At 41.7% G+C, this 16,978-nt stretch overlaps 1 protein-coding gene across 1 annotated transcript in view; it reads right to left on the bottom strand.

Moving 5' to 3' along the window:
- The window catches only part of DYNC1H1 (dynein cytoplasmic 1 heavy chain 1), a 44,691-nt gene extending 28,217 nt beyond the window's left edge, over window positions 1-16,474 (bottom strand). Inside the window, exons 1-26 of the mRNA XM_050974665.1 lie at window positions 16,152-16,474; window positions 13,693-13,780; window positions 12,945-13,118; window positions 12,464-12,719; window positions 11,377-11,563; window positions 10,930-11,201; window positions 10,593-10,820; window positions 9,057-10,133; window positions 8,553-8,732; window positions 7,472-7,621; window positions 7,059-7,205; window positions 6,772-6,912; window positions 6,463-6,639; window positions 6,240-6,350; window positions 6,038-6,157; window positions 5,571-5,810; window positions 4,900-5,055; window positions 4,418-4,531; window positions 3,698-3,808; window positions 3,409-3,618; window positions 2,874-3,020; window positions 2,480-2,646; window positions 1,624-1,797; window positions 753-918; window positions 484-672; window positions 213-401 (exon numbers count right to left, since the gene is read on the bottom strand). Of these exons, the coding sequence (XP_050830622.1) occupies window positions 213-401; window positions 484-672; window positions 753-918; window positions 1,624-1,797; window positions 2,480-2,646; window positions 2,874-3,020; window positions 3,409-3,618; window positions 3,698-3,808; window positions 4,418-4,531; window positions 4,900-5,055; window positions 5,571-5,810; window positions 6,038-6,157; window positions 6,240-6,350; window positions 6,463-6,639; window positions 6,772-6,912; window positions 7,059-7,205; window positions 7,472-7,621; window positions 8,553-8,732; window positions 9,057-10,133; window positions 10,593-10,820; window positions 10,930-11,201; window positions 11,377-11,563; window positions 12,464-12,719; window positions 12,945-13,118; window positions 13,693-13,780; window positions 16,152-16,422 (5,442 nt within the window). The 5' untranslated portion in view covers window positions 16,423-16,474. The remainder of the gene's footprint in view (window positions 1-212; window positions 402-483; window positions 673-752; window positions 919-1,623; window positions 1,798-2,479; window positions 2,647-2,873; window positions 3,021-3,408; window positions 3,619-3,697; window positions 3,809-4,417; window positions 4,532-4,899; window positions 5,056-5,570; window positions 5,811-6,037; window positions 6,158-6,239; window positions 6,351-6,462; window positions 6,640-6,771; window positions 6,913-7,058; window positions 7,206-7,471; window positions 7,622-8,552; window positions 8,733-9,056; window positions 10,134-10,592; window positions 10,821-10,929; window positions 11,202-11,376; window positions 11,564-12,463; window positions 12,720-12,944; window positions 13,119-13,692; window positions 13,781-16,151) is intronic.
- Window positions 16,475-16,978: the final 504 nt, after the last annotated feature.

The raw sequence follows: 16,978 nt of genomic DNA, 5'->3' as shown, positions 1-16,978 counted from the left end.
TGAGACAGCATATAATATGGTATCATGCATGAAGCTGACTAGAGTGAAAAACTACCACCATGCACATTAAGGATCAGGCCTTAATGTAATTGCTTAAATCACACAAAATCTTTTCCTGGAGGAAGAGTAAGTCTTAGACTGATCAATTTTTTCATTAAAATTTAAAAATGGTCACCTGTAAACCCAGAAGGGGAAAGGAAGTTTTTACTTACCAAGTGCTCCAGTTTCCTTCTGCGAAGGGGTGGCTGCTCCATCAGCACAGAGTCTGCCAGGACATTGAGTGTGACCTCAACATTGGCTAGCACAGACTGGAGAGGACTGTTGTCTCCACCTCCACCATTGAGGGCTGACTCCACATTCTCAGACCAAGCAATCTGGGCTGACAGCACAACAAGCTGAGCCTGTGTAAAAAAACCCTTGTCAGATAGTTTTCCTTGCTGAAGTAACCAAGCTGCAGTATACTTAAGTGTTCCACATTAATACCTGGTATTTGTCAATCCAAGAGATGTAGACTGCTGGATCAATTGAAGTTGCTTTTCCAAAGATTTCTACTTCAGTAACAGACTCAGCAAGCAATTTAGCAAGGGTCACTCTCATCTCTTTTTCAACAAGAGTGAGCCACTCATTGATCTTGGGGTGTTCTGTGATGGAGACAGGTGTTTTGAACAGCACCTGCAAGAATTAAAGGTTTAAGTCAGCCCACATCCACTTATTTTCAGAATTTTATTTAAAAAGAAATACTGCAGCTATACCTCCTCTCCTTCACGTGAGGATATCCCAAGAACCACTGAATTGTCTTCATTGAGAATAATGCTAGAGACTCCAGCAAACATTTTCTTGAAGTGTTTCTGCAACTTAGCCACATTTTTGCTGTTTCCAATGATTTCAAGCAAGTCTTCATCGCCAACAAAGTAGAACCTATTAATCACATAAAATTAGATCTATATCAGAACTTCAATTATCACTTATAATTTATGCTTCATCCATGGCCACTACCTGGAAGTAATTGACAACCATTTCTCAACACTGCAAGAGTGTATGAACCACAAATTTGCTAGCAGTTATACCCCAGTGCTACTTTTAAGTTTATGTGGTCTGGACCATACAAAAGTGTATACATGGTCCATAGTGTGGATAATTTTCTTTACTTATCCATCTCTAAATACCAACAGTAGAGTTTGGGATTGAATTGCCTGTCAGGAAGAAGAACTCCCACTCAGTACCTCCCTCACTCTTATTTTCTCATGCTAAGTGACAAACTAGTTGAGGACTACAAGTAAGTCAAAATCAATGACCTAAATACTGGAGTGTGACAATTCAGACACTGTTCTTTAATCAAATGGCAGAAGAACCTCTTCAGTTTACAGAAATTAGCTGCAATGGTTCCTTAGGCAATATCCAAATACTGAAACCAGCCACAGATGAGTAAGTAAGGGAAGTTTCAGCCCCACTTCCAGAGAAGTAACTGTAACTGAATTATGTCTATATTATATATAGACAATACCTAAGTAAATGGTCATAACATCACATATACATGCACCACAGAACTGGTAGAGGCTTTACAGAGCAGTACACCAATTCCTGCACAGAAACATCAGATGACTTCAGGAGTCGACTGCTTACCGAGGGAAAGATGACCTCTCCCTTTCCAAGTATTCTCCCAGGGCTTTCTGTATCTTCCCAAGTAAGTCTGCCAGTCTCTCTAATGATCTCTGCACACCTTGAATGTTAAGAACATCCATCACAAGTGGAGATTTGGACACCTTTTTCATGAGTGCCAAGAATTCAGTGCTGATGCTGCAAGTAAAATAACACAATATATTAGTGCAAACTCAGTAACCACAGGCCTACAGAACACCAAAATTATTTGTCTCTAAATGACCACTCTACTTCTAATGATTGCAGCAGCTCTAGGGAACACAAGCCTAAATTCCCCAAATTATTCTTCATCTACCTGAAGCCCTCAACAACAAAATCTAACTTCTTTGTAATGTTCAATCTACCAAGTCCAGAGCAGGTCTACTTATTTTTACTTCCTGAAGCGATGCATAAATCTGATTCTTTGGTCTGACTGGAAGTGTGTGGAATGAGTAAGTATGATCAGACAAACTTAGAAGAGAGGAAGTAAATAATGTTTAAAGGGTGAGATTAAAGGCTGCAGCAACAGAAATCTGTTTGTTGTAGCCATAATGCCAGAAAAACCCTTAAAGTAACTGGCAGGAACTAGCAAGGAAAACCACCCAAGTCCAAATAATCTGCTAAAAACTGTACATCAGCCCATTTACTACAAACATTTTCTGTCATAGTTGCACCTCTTTGCTTGATGAACTTGTATCTACAGCAGCTGTAATCCAGCTGGACCAGGTAAAAATGCAGTCAGTGTTTCAACTCAGAGAGTGCTACAGAGAGTCATGAAGTTTCAGGTCTGCCCCCAGGGTGCCCCAAGGGAGGTAAGAAAACAACAAAATGAAAAAGTTACCTCTGGAACCGCTGGGTCTCCACAGGCAGCAAGTGTTTGATGTCTGCACTGCCAGTAAAGATACCCTCCAGGTAGACCCACCGCCTCTGGACATCAATCCAGACATCAAAGAGTGCCATGATACGGTTCAGCTTATCTTCCCAGCTAAGGGCATCTTCCTCAAACACCTGAAGTTTAAACACTACATTAATATTCAGTTTAATATTATAAAGTCTTTGTCTACTAATAATTATTAGAGGAAACAGGTTTTTGAGAGTTACAAAGTATGCATTATACAATTAACAGTCTGTCAGCTTTAAACAGTGAATATAGTCCCTGCTGACAAAAATATAAACTAAACAGAAGGGGAAGGTAGAAATAAACAAAAATTCTTTAGCTTTGATCTCCATTTTACCTTGTAGTATGGTGACAGCTTCATAGCAGACACGCTGTTAATGTGCTCCTTGACTTTGTTGAAAAGGTCATCCCATCCACGAATCAAACGACACTTGTTCTGGTAATTGACCAAGTCCAGTTCATAGGTGTTCCACACTTCTCTTATCTGAAGAAAAAGATGTTTAAGATATAACATCAAGAATTTTTCCTCAAAAAAATAGTTACAAAGTAGAAATGTATTACAGGAATTAGATACTATTTTTTTTTACCTGAAGACTCTGGCTTTACACTTAAGCTTTTGTTAAAAATATTGATACTATAATGCAGTTCAAGGTGGGATCTTTGCAGTCACTTCCAAGAACTGCTTTTCCCAAATAATGCAAATTCCATCAGAGGGAGTTTACAAAGCTTATTACTGCTCCCCAAAACAGAGCAAACCACGGAGTCTTGGCACTTGTTTCAGCTTAGAGTGACAAATTTACTACACAAGTAGCCACTTAACAGCAACCCTCAGATTTGCTATTACATGCATACATACAAGGGTTGATACTAGCCTGCTTCAAGAACTCTTCCAAAGCCATCTCTCCCTGAGCCACAAGCAGAACATCTTTGACGATTGCTTCATTTCGCTGTAGATCGACATCCCAGATCTGGCCCAGGGTCAATTCTGAGACAACCCAGTTAACATGAAGCCTCTTCATCAGTTGTTTCCAGTGTCGGTCTTTAAGTGCCTCGGATTTCAGTTCAATAACTAACATGTTTATCTACAAAAGAATAGAAAGCAAGTTACATCTTTGAATATGAATATAAACCACATGCATTTTAGAAATGTGGCTAACTTACCTTCATGTAGCCCTTCAGAAGTCTCTGGACATACTCATAGGAGGCGTACTGCCGCAAACGGGCAGGGAAGTTTTTCAGCTGGTTCAGCAGACCATCCAAGTTTTGTCGAAGCTGCCAGTAACACAAAAGTAATGAAATCTTTCTCAACAATTCCTGTGCACATAATCATACAAATTACCTACACATTTGTTATGGAAAACTCTCTAATGAGACATTAGTAACAGGACAGCTCTTACAAGTGTTATCCTTGTTTGCCTAAGATGTGGTTACTGTACAACTGAGAATATAATTCTATTGGTCTGATTGAGATTCATGAAGCAGTCTTGTCACAGGCAGTTAGTTTATAGATTATTGTTCTTTCTGCTCTTTACCTCCTGAGCACTGAACTAAAATCAATGCTGTTTATCCAACTGTATAATGAAGTTTCTCTAATGAGGTCCAACAGACAATTTAAAAACAGCAGTTTCTTCTCTGTAGTTGCAGTCAAATCTCAAACTATGGAAGCTGCAAAAATTTCCTGTAGGATTACTTAAATTATGAATATCCTGAGAATATTTTTTATCTTACTTTCAGAAGAAACATGCTCACAAGATATTTAAAAAGGTACCTAAACACTGAAAGTGATCTTGACAATAGAGCATGTCTGTCTCAAGAGGTCTAATTCCTAATTTGCACATAATTGTGGCAGTTATACTGTTAATGTACACAAATGTGAAGTACCTTGCGAGGCTGTACTGACACCCAGGGTTGTTCTTTCATTTGATCAATTTGTTCCCAGACCTTAGAGAGTTCAGACCAGACACCTTTGAGATCCTGCAGCTCTTCAAGGGCTACCTGTAATAAAGAATGTATCAAACATCAGCAGTTACTCCTAATTTCTTCAAAGTCAATAGCATGGGTGAGTTAAACAAAATACTTCTAATCCATCAAAAACCTTTGGATAGTTTGCCAGTTCAAGAGAACTGCAGCAGCAAGTGACCAAGATGAAATTTTTCATCTAGCTCACATAACAGTTTCAAAAGAAAAAGACAGTCAAGGAAGAGATCAGAGACAAGCTCTGAAGGCTAGAACTGAGTCAGTCTGGAGACTGTGCCCTGATATTAGTACAGCACACACTACAAGTCACTCTCCCGAGGGAGAAAACGATGGAACTGAAACATTTTTATCCAAAACTGGCAAGCAGGTGTGTGAGCAGATTGTACCTGGACACGCTCTTCACTGCCACTGAGCAGCCCAGTGTCTGTAAGCTCCAGAGCTTCCTTGGCCTTGGCACACTTCTCACGGTCATCCTTCAGCCTGCCGAATTTTCCTTCATAAATGGTAAGAGCTTGAAGAGCCTCTTCTGGACGCAGATTTCCCTAAAGTTTGCACGGTATATATTACTCCAATAATCCTACAGTTACACTGAAGGCAAGTTAAAAGTGGGGACTACACATAAATGTTGGTTTGTCTCATTTTTTTACATTTCCATTTTGCTGACTATAAGACAACATATCATTCCACAATAAGTCCCATTTCATTTTTACATGCAGTTTTTTGCTTTACTAAAAAGCACTTCAGAAAAAAAAAAAGGCAAAAAGCAGCTTGCTTCTGAATCCTCCTACATGCATATCTGACATACACTTGTTTCAGACAAAGCTCTCTTAGTCAATGAAGTAATTTACTATTCTGCACCGAAGAGAGGCCTATGTTTTAAGAGTAAATTTCCCACTGCAACTATTGCCAAAAATTTACACTGTGGCAGGTTATTATAGAACCCTTAAAAAGACTTTTACTATTATCTAAAATGAAAAACTGCAAAAAAAAAAGCATAAAAACAAACTGAATGCAGAAAATCTACCTCATTCACTGAATATCAACCATCACTACTTACTGTTACAGGCTTTGTTTTCTCCCAGTCTGTCAGCAAGTCAGTTGTTCGGCTCTCCACTGCACGATCCTCTTGAACTATTTTCATCTGCAGATTTGCTACTTGTTGTTGAATGGCAGAATCCTTCCTACGCATGATGTCATTGAAGGCACCCCATTCTCCTTCGATGTTGTCAATGTAGAGCCAAGACGAAGGGAACTGGAATCTTTGTTTCTCAAGCAAGCGCTGACCATTGCGATAAAGCTACAAGATACAGTGGTTTTAAGTTCAAAACACAAAACTTAAGTGGCAAGGCTAAATAAACACACTTTAATAAATGCGCACTATAGAGCTCACAGGATTTTTTAGAATATAGAGTTCAAGTCTGTTTTTAAGAGAACTTGAATATCATTTATGGTTATGATGAAGCTGCATTTTATGAGCTAAGCCTGACACAAGTCAGAAACATTAACATAAGACAACAAACATACCTCAACTTGCTTTTCAAACTGTTTGATTTTACGTTTCAAGGACTGCACGTATGTGATGAATGTCACGGCATCTGATGTGCTAGCAGTGTCCACAGAATGCTGCTCCAGCTCTTGACGGGACTGTTAAGGGCACAAATCAGTGTTTTAGCATTCTACAACAGCTGATCTGAAAGTGAAAAACTGGAATTAGGACTTTTCTTACCTTAGAAATTTGTGAATGAAACTCTGTCATATTCTGACCAAGCATTTGGCCAAATTTGCTGAGCACCTCCTTGTGCCAGGAGTCATACTTCAAGTTGACCTTTGATTGTACCTACAAGTGAATAATGTTACATAGTCGTAATTTGTCACCCTTGCTATTTTCTGTTATACAGCTATTCTGAAATCTGATTCATTTATCACAATAAATAATTAAGATTTCTCACCTTGCCATAGTCTATGACAACAGGTCCAAACTCCTTTCTGGTTTCTGCATTGTCAAATGTTCCTCTTGCCTTTCTTATCTGAACCAAAAGGGCCTGCCACTTATTCAGGTCTTCTCCAAGACGGTTGTATATATTTTCAGCCTGCATGTCCCACAGACACTGGTACTGCAGCCAAACCTAATGGAGGTATTTCACAATGTTCAGAACTTCTTCAGTATATTCCAAAACATGTGTCTCCCTCCAGCCCCCAGGAAAACTGAAAGTCCATGTTAATTTTAGCTGTTCCATTATGTCCTGTCAGCCTCCTACCTTGACATACTGCTCCACTTCAGTCACAATTCCCATGACAGCTGAGTATGACTCCTCCAGAGCTGCAGGGCCATCAGGCATCCTTGTCAATGCATTACGATAGAACTTCTCTTCCTCAGACAGCTCATAATGCACTCCAACCTAAGAACCACAGTTATACTTGTGATATACACGAATTTCCAAGGTACTCAGGTTTGGTTTTAGATCAACACACTATTATATTGAGGACATTTAATTACTGAGTGAAAGCAATTGCTCTGACTTAGATACAGCTTCATTACACTTACCTGGTATCTCTGACTTTGAATTCTTGGCAGCGACAGGATTACCATTTTCCAAGAAAACATTTCTTGGTAAAGTTTGTATCTGCAGTCTTCAATTGGTGGATTCAAGTATATCACCTGGTTGGTTATTCTTAGTTCGTGTACAATGTTCTGCAGAAATAGTAAAAACACCCAGTTTTACTGGCAGATACTGCTACATATAGACAAGAATTTTGGACTTCAAGAAGTACTTTTTAAAAATCTACTTGCACTTATATGAAAAGAGGAAAATATTTCTCCAAAAGCAGATGCAAGAAGAAATATTTATCTACCATATAGGCCTCAGAAATAATTTCTGCATTAGTTAATTGACAAAATGGAAAAAACCCAACCAACCAAAAAATCTAATGCAAAAGAAAAACCGCAGGAAAACTTACTTTGATCTTGGGTTCACCACCAGGCTTATGGCTCACTTGAGGAGCATCTGTATCCATGTCAACTTCTGCTTTGTCATCTGCTTGTCCCAGAAGAACCTGGGTCCAGGCCCTCAGTCCAGCTTGCAAACGAACACCCAGGATTCTTTCAATCTAAAGAAAATGAGGGACATCGGAGGAAAAACCTGCATATTCACTGCATCAAGATCCCCACTATCAATATATTCTGACAGGCGCACTACAGCACCTCAAAGAACCAAATGATCCTTTACTAAGCCATTCCAGCACCAGAAGGGGCTTACAAGAATTGGAGGGACTCTTTACTATGGCTTGTAGCAATAAGACAGGGAATAATGGCTTTAAATTGAAAGAAAGGAGGTTTAGATTAGGTATTAGGGTGGTGAGGCACTGGAACAGGTTACCCAGAGAAGTAATGGATGCCCCATTCCTGAAGTCTTCTAGGCCAAGCTGGATGGGGCTCTGAGCTACCAAATCAGTGGCATCATTGCCCATGGCATGGGGGCTGCAACTAGATGATCTCTAACTCTCTACCAACTCAAACCATTACATGATTGAAGAGGTTTAGGAGTTTTGGTAAATTTGCACTGAATATAATTCAAAGCTTCTCCTCCTCCTCCTCATGGACTTCAATGTAATTAAACAACTTTAACCATATTGAACTTGGCCTAGTGACCAATAACCTGAAACTTAACAGGCAGAAGCAAACAATATGATGGCAACAAGTCTTTGCTACCAGGACAGCAAATTTCCACCACCCTTTATCTACCTTGGTCCCCAGCATCCTCTAGGCTGTCAAATTGTATCAAACTTTTTTCCTCAAAAGACAAAACTCCCCTTGAATTAACTGATCCCAAAATTCTACAGTAAAAAAACTCTGACACAGGTCGCGCATCTTCTGCATACCAAAAAATGCACTGAAATTTTCAGGGAATAAGAATTTAGTCTGGTGTGACTATAAAGAAAAGTCTCCCTGGGTGACTATGAAGAAAATAACCAAAATATATTTCGCACCTGAATAAAACGTTACCTCTAAACACATACTACTCCTCGATCTCAAACCTACCTCCATATCCAACTTATTGACCCAGATTGGCAAATTTGAGTATGAATGAAGATTCAAATCATCCACAGCTTTCTGAACTCTGTTCAAGATTTCAGAGAAAGTCTTGTGATCGTACATGCATGTTTCCAATGATCTCACTTCCAGGTCTATCTTCTCTTCAATAATGAGCAGATCATCCACCTAAGATAGTTTACGAAAAATGGGATGTTTAGTTTGACAGGTTAGATCAAGAAAACAATAATTCAGAAATGGTGAATCATGTATCTTTATTTGGATGCAGCAATCCATAGATTTTAGCATTATCAAATGAAAATAGTACTCCTAACAGTAATTTCAGCACTTCTAAAAGATCCATCCAGTTGGCCAATTTGTGCTGAATCAATCAGCTACTTAAACCAAGAGCTGCAGAACTAGCTCTGAGCTATCCAATGACACTTTTGGATAACCACACATTACTGAATTAGAAATGTAAAAGTTTTGCAGATTTTGAGAGAAAACACAAACCTTTTCCTGGAAACTGAAGACAGTCTCAGCCAAGCGCTGTACGTATGGATCAAGCTTGTATGATTCCCACACGAGTGCAATTCCTTCTGCAATCAAAGCCTGCACCTCTTTCTTCAAGCCAGCGACCAGCAGTGAGATAGTATTACGCTCTTCTACCTTCTCACACGTTCGCTCATATGTGCGGACACTTTCAATGAGAGAAATAGCAAATGGATAGAGCTGGTTTGCTTGGTGAGCTTTGTTGACAATTGCTAGCGGGACACGGAAACCAAGCCACTTCAGGTTTCGGACTTCTTTTGAAAGTGTAATTATTTCTGGGAGGAAGTTGACTTTCAGTTTCAGGACATTTCCAGTTCGACCTCGAACGCGAGTGCTTTCGATGGTGAAAATGCGACCGGACACACCAAGGTTGCGTTGCTGAACTTTTCTTGCCCAGTCATCAAAGATCTCCTGAGTGTTGAGCTTCATGCGAAAGCTATCTCCATCCTGCTTTAGCTTCTGACCTTCCACATGGTTCTCCCAGCCTTTGCCAAGGACATCCTCCACACGCTTCATGTAAGCGGTGAGCTGCCTGTCGATCTGTTTTGCCCAAATTATAGACCCAGACACAGGAGGCAGGTCACGAACGTGACTCATTTTACATGCTTGACTCTGTGGATATTGTACTTTAAACTTGTCATGGAGAGACTCGATATCATCCTTCACACGCTGGATCAGCTGTGTCTGGTACTCACGAATGGCACCGCGAATGTGAGGTCTGACAAACAAGGCGTTAAAGCGGGAGAAGATTCTGAACATCTCATTGGCATTCTTTGCTGTACCGAGCTGGTCTCTCAAACGGGCTGTTATCCTTGTTTCAACTCTATCAATTCTTTCATCATAGCGCTTCATTGCTGCCTCCCAGGCTTCTGTACCTTCTTTGGAAACATCTAATCCATCTACTTCCTTAACATTCTCATAAGCAAGATTGACTTCTTCAATTGCATTAGCATCTGCAGCATCAAAAAGGACTTCTGCTACTTTCATATCCTGTGGTTCAGGTACCTCTCCTTGATTTTGCTGGGCAACAGCTGTTACCTACATTAGAATCACAGTTTAGTGAGTTCAATATTTCAAAAGCAAAATGCAGTTGGTTCTAAAAAATATTGCACAAACCCCCAGCCAATCAGTGATAAATTCTTAACCAATTTGCAGTCATGCTTCAGAATTAACTTCCAGTAGGAACAGGGCAGCATAGTTACTTTACAAACTTCCACTACTGTGCAGCATAATCTCATTTTCCACTGTGGTTTAGCCAAGTTCAAGGATTTAAACATTTATTAATCTCCTCTGTGTTATGTCTAGACTTGCTGAGTTTATTAACACAAGCATGTATTACGCAATATAAGTCAGAATTAAACCTAAGCCTATTAGCAAGGGTTCAAAACTAAACGCGGAAACCGAACATTACTCTACAATTGTGTTGGTAACTTCAAGTAACAGTAACACTCCTGAAAAAGCCACACAGATTTTCTGTTTTGTAACAACCAAGATTACCTGAGGTCGCAAGACTCTCACAATGACAGCTCTCAGCTGCTCATGCTGACGCCTGAATTTCCTCATTTGATCAAGACGACTCTGGAGTTTCCTGTGAGCAGGATTGATGCGCCACACCATCTTCAGGTTCTCCTCCCTTTTCCTCTTCACAATATCTCTAAGAAGAACTTGCAGCTTCTCATATTCATCATCCCAGGTTTGGAATACTTCGAAGCATGCAACCATTACCTGAAAAAAGTTTTAGAACAGGAACTTCAGCTCCCAAATGAAATGCTTCCTGAAAGTCACTGTCCAACACAAAAATACAGCAACCAGTATCACAAAGCCATGAACATACCTTTTCAAATTCTTCATAGGCCACATGCATCAGTTTTCTGGTTCCCAACACTTTAAGCAGCTGAGAGCTCAGATCTCTTGAAATAGCTTCCACTAAACGCAATGCTCTTTGGATCGGGTATTTTGTGTTCCTGATTTTTCTCAAATGGGTAAATATTGCAACAAGGGCCTGTCTGATTTTGTCCAGCTCCGTAGCAGACAGCAAGTCATTCAGTGGAAAGTCTTTCATCAGTGGATTATAGTCATTCACAGTTTCCAGTGCCTGTTTCAGACCTGAATGGAAAAGATTTTGAATATAACTTTTTATTTCATTGACCAAAATCTCTATCTGTAACCAGTCTAAGGCTCCTCTACAAAACACTGCTCTTTGCGGCACAATGTTCAGGTTTTTTAACAGTTTAAGTTCTGCATGACATTTGAGAAAAATGTTATTGAACAGATATTTTACCTGTGTCAGTATCAAAGCTGACAGTTGCATGGAAACGTTTGCCATGTTTCAGAATGTCCAGAGTCAGCAGAACTTCTGGACTTTCCCGCTTTTCCTGAATACGGTACAGAGCCCTTTCCAAATTTAACCAGAAGCTTATCTCCTGCAATGCAGTGCCTGATGCAGGATCTCGATCTAATTTGGTCACCTTCAAAGTAATGGAGAGAAAGAGAAGGAAGAGAGAAAAGCATTTAATTTATATGCTTCAACTGTAAAAACTTGCTTAAAGATAATTGAAACATGCAACAGCTGCCAGGTTTTAATAACCCAACCTCAGACAGTTTTGGCACTCATTCTTTGAAAAGTGTAGGAACTGTGTGCAATATGTGTAATTCCAGAGATCCTAAAGGTTGGTTTTAGGATCCTCATGTAATAATCTTCAGCATAGCCTAAAAATGTCACCTGCCTGCTTTCCTGAGCAGTGTCTGTATTCTGGCTAAAGGCAGATGAGCTAGACAAGATAACAAATGTTTTATGCTCTTAAGCAAGAAAAGACCTATTGTTCCATGAGCAATAGGTATTTCCTGTGCACACAGAGGCAACAAGCCAGACTAGTATCTCAGATGCTGCTTTTGAGTAACACCAGCAGAACAGCAGTTATTTTGAAAAGTAACAGGCAGAAGTATGAGATTACAAGATAGGGCTGGAGCAAGCATTGCAAAGTGGTTGTGGATGCACAACAAACAAATAACATAACAGGCCAAAACAGATGTGTTCCTCTCAATCTGCTGTAAAGATCTGAAGAACAGTTACAAAATTTACAGGATTACTGCCAGTTACTTGAGTCTATTACAGTATGTAAAACAAAGTCATACTCTTGGTTATTTGTCAAACACTTTAGACTAGATTCCAAATTCAGCCTAATTTTAGACTAGACTTAGCCTAATTTAGACCAATGTCTCTGGTGACTCAAAAGCATGGTCTGAGATCTTCAGAGCATCCTGCACAAGCAGCATTTTACCAGTAAAACTGTGAAGAAGATACACAGTACTAAACAGAAGTTCTTATTACTTAGTTGCCTTTTCCCCCCTGTTCTTTATTTGGTTACCTTTTGTATTTCTCTAATCCAGCGGTTGACTCCAGACTGTAACTGATTAAGGAACAACGGATCCTCAGCCTTCTCACCAAAATCTGTAACTTTTGGCTTTTCTCCACGTTCATAACACTGCTTGGCAACATTAGTAATGGTTGCATGAATGGGCAGACTGATCTCTGGAATTTCAATATTCTGTTGCAAATGCAAGAGGCCCATTTCAAGCTCTGCAATCTTTTTCTCAACTGAAGGAGCCATTTTATCTCCATCCCTGAAAAAGCACAGATGTTTACATATAAGAAGGCAAACAAAAAAGCCATACATAACACATTTAGACCTGAACTGCTTCCCCAGAGTCAGCAACAGCATCATACCAACTGTGCACTTAAACAATTCACATGCTTCACTTGAAGAGTCACTGTTGTTTGTTACTTTTTAAAAATCATTAAACACTTTAGTTAATTAGCACAGAAATGCAGTATTTCTACTGAATTACCTGTCTGCTTTGCCAGATTCTCGGATATAGGACTTGAAGAAGGGAGCAACAGCATTGCTAATGAAAGAGTGCAATGTTTCATATGGAGAGTCTTCACTGAGAGTGAGCACTCTGAGCTGGGAAGACACAGGTTTGTCAGCATCGATCACTGCCGTACGTTTAATGAACGCCAGGCTACGGAACAGAGAAGAGAGTTACTAACCAATCATCTGACACTTAAGTGACACAATAGCTTAAATGTGACTGCAAGTTTAGGAGTCAAATGGCAATCTGCATCATCATACTTCACAAAGTTTCTTCTAAGAGACTGGAATACAAGTCTTCCAAATAAATACATCTTTACAGTTCAGCAATAAGCAAGCTGAGCTATCAATAAGGGCTCTTAAACAGGGGCACACTAAAGACAAAACATATTTTACAAAGCTTCAGAGTAAAATATACCTCAATATAAGTGACAAATATGTAACAGACAGACTTAATCCAAGCTGTGTATGTTACAGCTGCATGTATGCCAAAATTAGTAAAACTTTGCTTCTTTAACCCCATAGCTAGAAGTCCTAGGTCCACTCCTTTCAGCCTGATGACACACCCTTTTTTTTATCAGAGCTTCTTGAAAAACTTGAATAAAAACACTGCCTGAAAGCAATAGGTAAACCAAAGGTAAATTTGTAGGTAAAGCAGATAAATTTGCTTATACAAGTTTTACATACATAGAGTAGAAAGGTTAAGATCTATCTCACTAATTCACCTGTTTGACTTTATTCCATAATGAATGTCAGTGCTGATACTGTAGGAAATGAACTCTTTTTCCTCTTCTCCTTCATCTCCCACATCCTCTGCAAAAAAATATTGTATGTAAGAAATAATTTCTAACACATCTGCCAACCACCTTCTGCTGTTACCAGACTATTTTCTAACCTTTAAGCTCCACACTAACTTAATTAACTAAATTAGGTCAAAGGTAGCTTTGCAATATGTCTCAGATACAGAATGGGTTCACTGTCTTTAAACAAAACTCCATTAAGATTTAGGTTGCTATAAAACTAATAAAGCATTACAGTAAGTGAATTATAACTCACATTCTGATAGAGAAATCTGCAATACAGAATGTGCATTTATTTGCAGAGGTATGTTGCCAGGACAACCATGCTTCAGTGAGAACATTAAACAATTGTTTTTTTCTTCCATAGGTGGCTTTGCATTTTCAGACATCTACTTTGAAAATGATTTGGAAATTAAGTCTCTGAACAACAACAAAAAAATCTCTTGACAGAACAAAAAGCCAAGCTGTGGGAAGTACTCAGGCATTAGCACAGCCAGCACATCACAGATGATGTAATTGCTGAGGATGCAGGCAGCCGTGCTGCAATGCAGTGATTTCAGTGCAGAAGGTTACTCCCGGTTGGGGGACACACTGTGACTGGACACAGTATAGCAGACTCTGTCCTGCTCTGTCCCCTGCAGGCTGGGGAGCTGGTGATACCAGAGAGCGGCTTTCACAATGCAGAAATAAGGCTTCTGTTTTATCATACTTGCAATGAATAAACAACTTCATGCTATGCAGTCTATGGACAAGCTTCAATAACACAGTTTTTAACAGTGTCAGAGCTCTCCATATGCTGCTGGAGATTTCAGATGTGTTACATTTGAAAACCTGGCTGTCATTCACAAAATCCACTCTGCCCAAGTAACCGCTATTAAACCAGCAGACATGGAGAGAAATGGCATCTGTGCATCATAAATTAGTATTTGGCTTTTGACATGTAATGAGTCTCTCAATTTCTTTTTATGCATCCATATATAAGAATACCTACACCATGAGCCTGGACATAACTGATCACCACTATATTATTTCCAGCCTGAACTAGGGATAACCATTCTCATGATCCAGGCATAGCAAAAATGCAGGAATCATCTGCATTAATATTAAATGGTTTTCTTTAAACCTTATTTAACGCTGTATCATAAAGACAGCTGTTCTTTTGTTCTCTTTGAGAAAATTAACCCTACTGGAAAAGATGTCTCAAACTTTGGAAGGAGAAAGAGGAGGATGATCTGGATATAGGTAAAAAATAAACAATGATGGGGTATTTTTAAGCAACATCTGAAGCTTCCAATTAATAGACAGGGAATGAAAAGAACCTTCTTGAGGATCCTCTCTGTGTGCAGCAACTGCAGGGCACATATCAGGATGTTAAATTGTTTCTCTTCTTACTGACACGTTAGTTAGCACAATATGAAATACAATTTTAATAGGATTTGATATATACAGGAACAGAACCACCAGCATACTAGGAGTAGGGATTCAGATTTTTAATAGAATTTTGCAAGCTCACGCTGGCAGGCAGGTAGCCATTTATGGACTGTACGGGCTTGTTTAACCGTAAAAGCCTGCGTTATTGATGATACCTTGCTGTATTTTGTCACTGTGTATTAGGCTGCATTCTGTGACACTAAGAGCCTATTTAGCAACAGATTTGTTGACAAGTCTTTTTCGAAATAAATAGTTACAGCAGCACGTGAGTAACAAAGACACTCCAGCCACAATCCCAGCTTGGCTGCAGTATTTCATGCAGCATTTGATGCGGTTCTGAGCACAAGCACCACGGCCACCAGGCTTCGATAACGAAACAAAGGCACGGCAAGGTCCACATCTTCCTTTGTCAATTACAGGAAGTCCCTAATTAACCATGAAACTACGCTTTTTACAGGTCGATTCAGGCCAGGGTTATTTTTTTCCCTTTATTCGGGGTTTTGGCGCTCTCGCTCTGTTTCAGAGTGGCTATCTGCCTCGCCCAGGAGGTCACTTCCCGAGAAGCCTGGCTGCCGCAGGAGCGCTGCCACAGCCGACTGACGAAGCACTTTGGGTGTCTTTCCAAGCAGGACCGGCCGCGGCCGCAGCACGCCCGGATTTGCGCCCACAGCGAGCCCGCAGCCCCGCCGCGCATCCGCCTGGGCCCCGGACCGCGGAACAAAGGCGGCGGGGGAGGCCGGGCCGGGCGGCGCCGGCCAGCGGGACCCGCCCGCAGCCCAGGCTATGCCGCCACCGCCCGAGCCCGACAGCGAACCGGAGCGCGGTGCCGGCCGGGGCCGCGCTGAGGCGGAGCGGGGCCGCGGCGGAGGCGCGCCCCTCCCACCCGCGGCAGGGCGGCGGCCGCGGCCGGCAGCGGCCATTTTGCCACCGCGGCGGCTCCGCTCCCGCCTCACCTTTGAGTGTGGAGCGCTCCACCAGCACCGTGTGGACCTGCGGGTCGGAGAGGAACTTGCGCATATGCTCCACGGCGCCCTTCTCCTCCAGCGCCGCTTCCAGCGCCGCTGGCGCCTCGCCGCCATCCTCAAGCAGCAGCGGCACCAGCTTGCGCAGGTGCTTCTGCAGCACCGACACGTCGGCCACGTTCTGCACCGCCGAGCCCGACACCTCCATGCCGCCTTCCTCGCCGCCGGGGCCGCCGCCCCCGCCGCCGCCGGAGTCGGACATGCCGAGGCAGAGGGAGACCGGCCGGCACCGTGCTCCGCCCGCCCGGCCGCGCCCCGGCTGAGCCCGCCCGCCGCGCCGCCAGCCCCGCCCGGCCGCGCCGCGGGGGAGCCTGGGACGGGCGGCCCGGCCCGCCCCGCTCCGCCCCGCCCCGCCCGGGCCGCGCCCTTTCCCCGCTGCCGGGATTGTATTCGTAGAATCATTGAGCGGTTTATCTTGGGAGAGATCTTAAAAATCACGATTCCAGCATGCCTACCTAGGCAGCAACACCTTCTACTAGACCAAGCTGCTCAGGGTCCCATCCAACATGGCCTAGAGCACTGCCAGGGATGGGCGTCCAGAGCTTCTCTGTGGGGCAAACCGTTTCAGTGCTTCGCCATCCTCACAGTAAAGAACGTCCTCCTAATAGCTAATCGAATCCTTTCAGTCTGCATCCATTCCCCTTCTTCTGTGACTACATGTTCTTGTAAAAAGCTTCTCTGCGTCTTTCTTGTAAGCTTTTTTCAGTTACTGAAAGATTCCCCACAGGAACCCTTCCACAAGGGTTTTATCAGAGTGG

Source organism: Serinus canaria, chromosome 5, assembly GCF_022539315.1.
Source record: "Serinus canaria isolate serCan28SL12 chromosome 5, serCan2020, whole genome shotgun sequence".
Lineage (NCBI taxonomy): Eukaryota > Metazoa > Chordata > Aves > Passeriformes > Fringillidae > Serinus > Serinus canaria.
The sequence above is the reverse complement of the archived record's forward strand: the minus strand, read 5'-3'. Positions and strand labels throughout refer to the sequence as shown.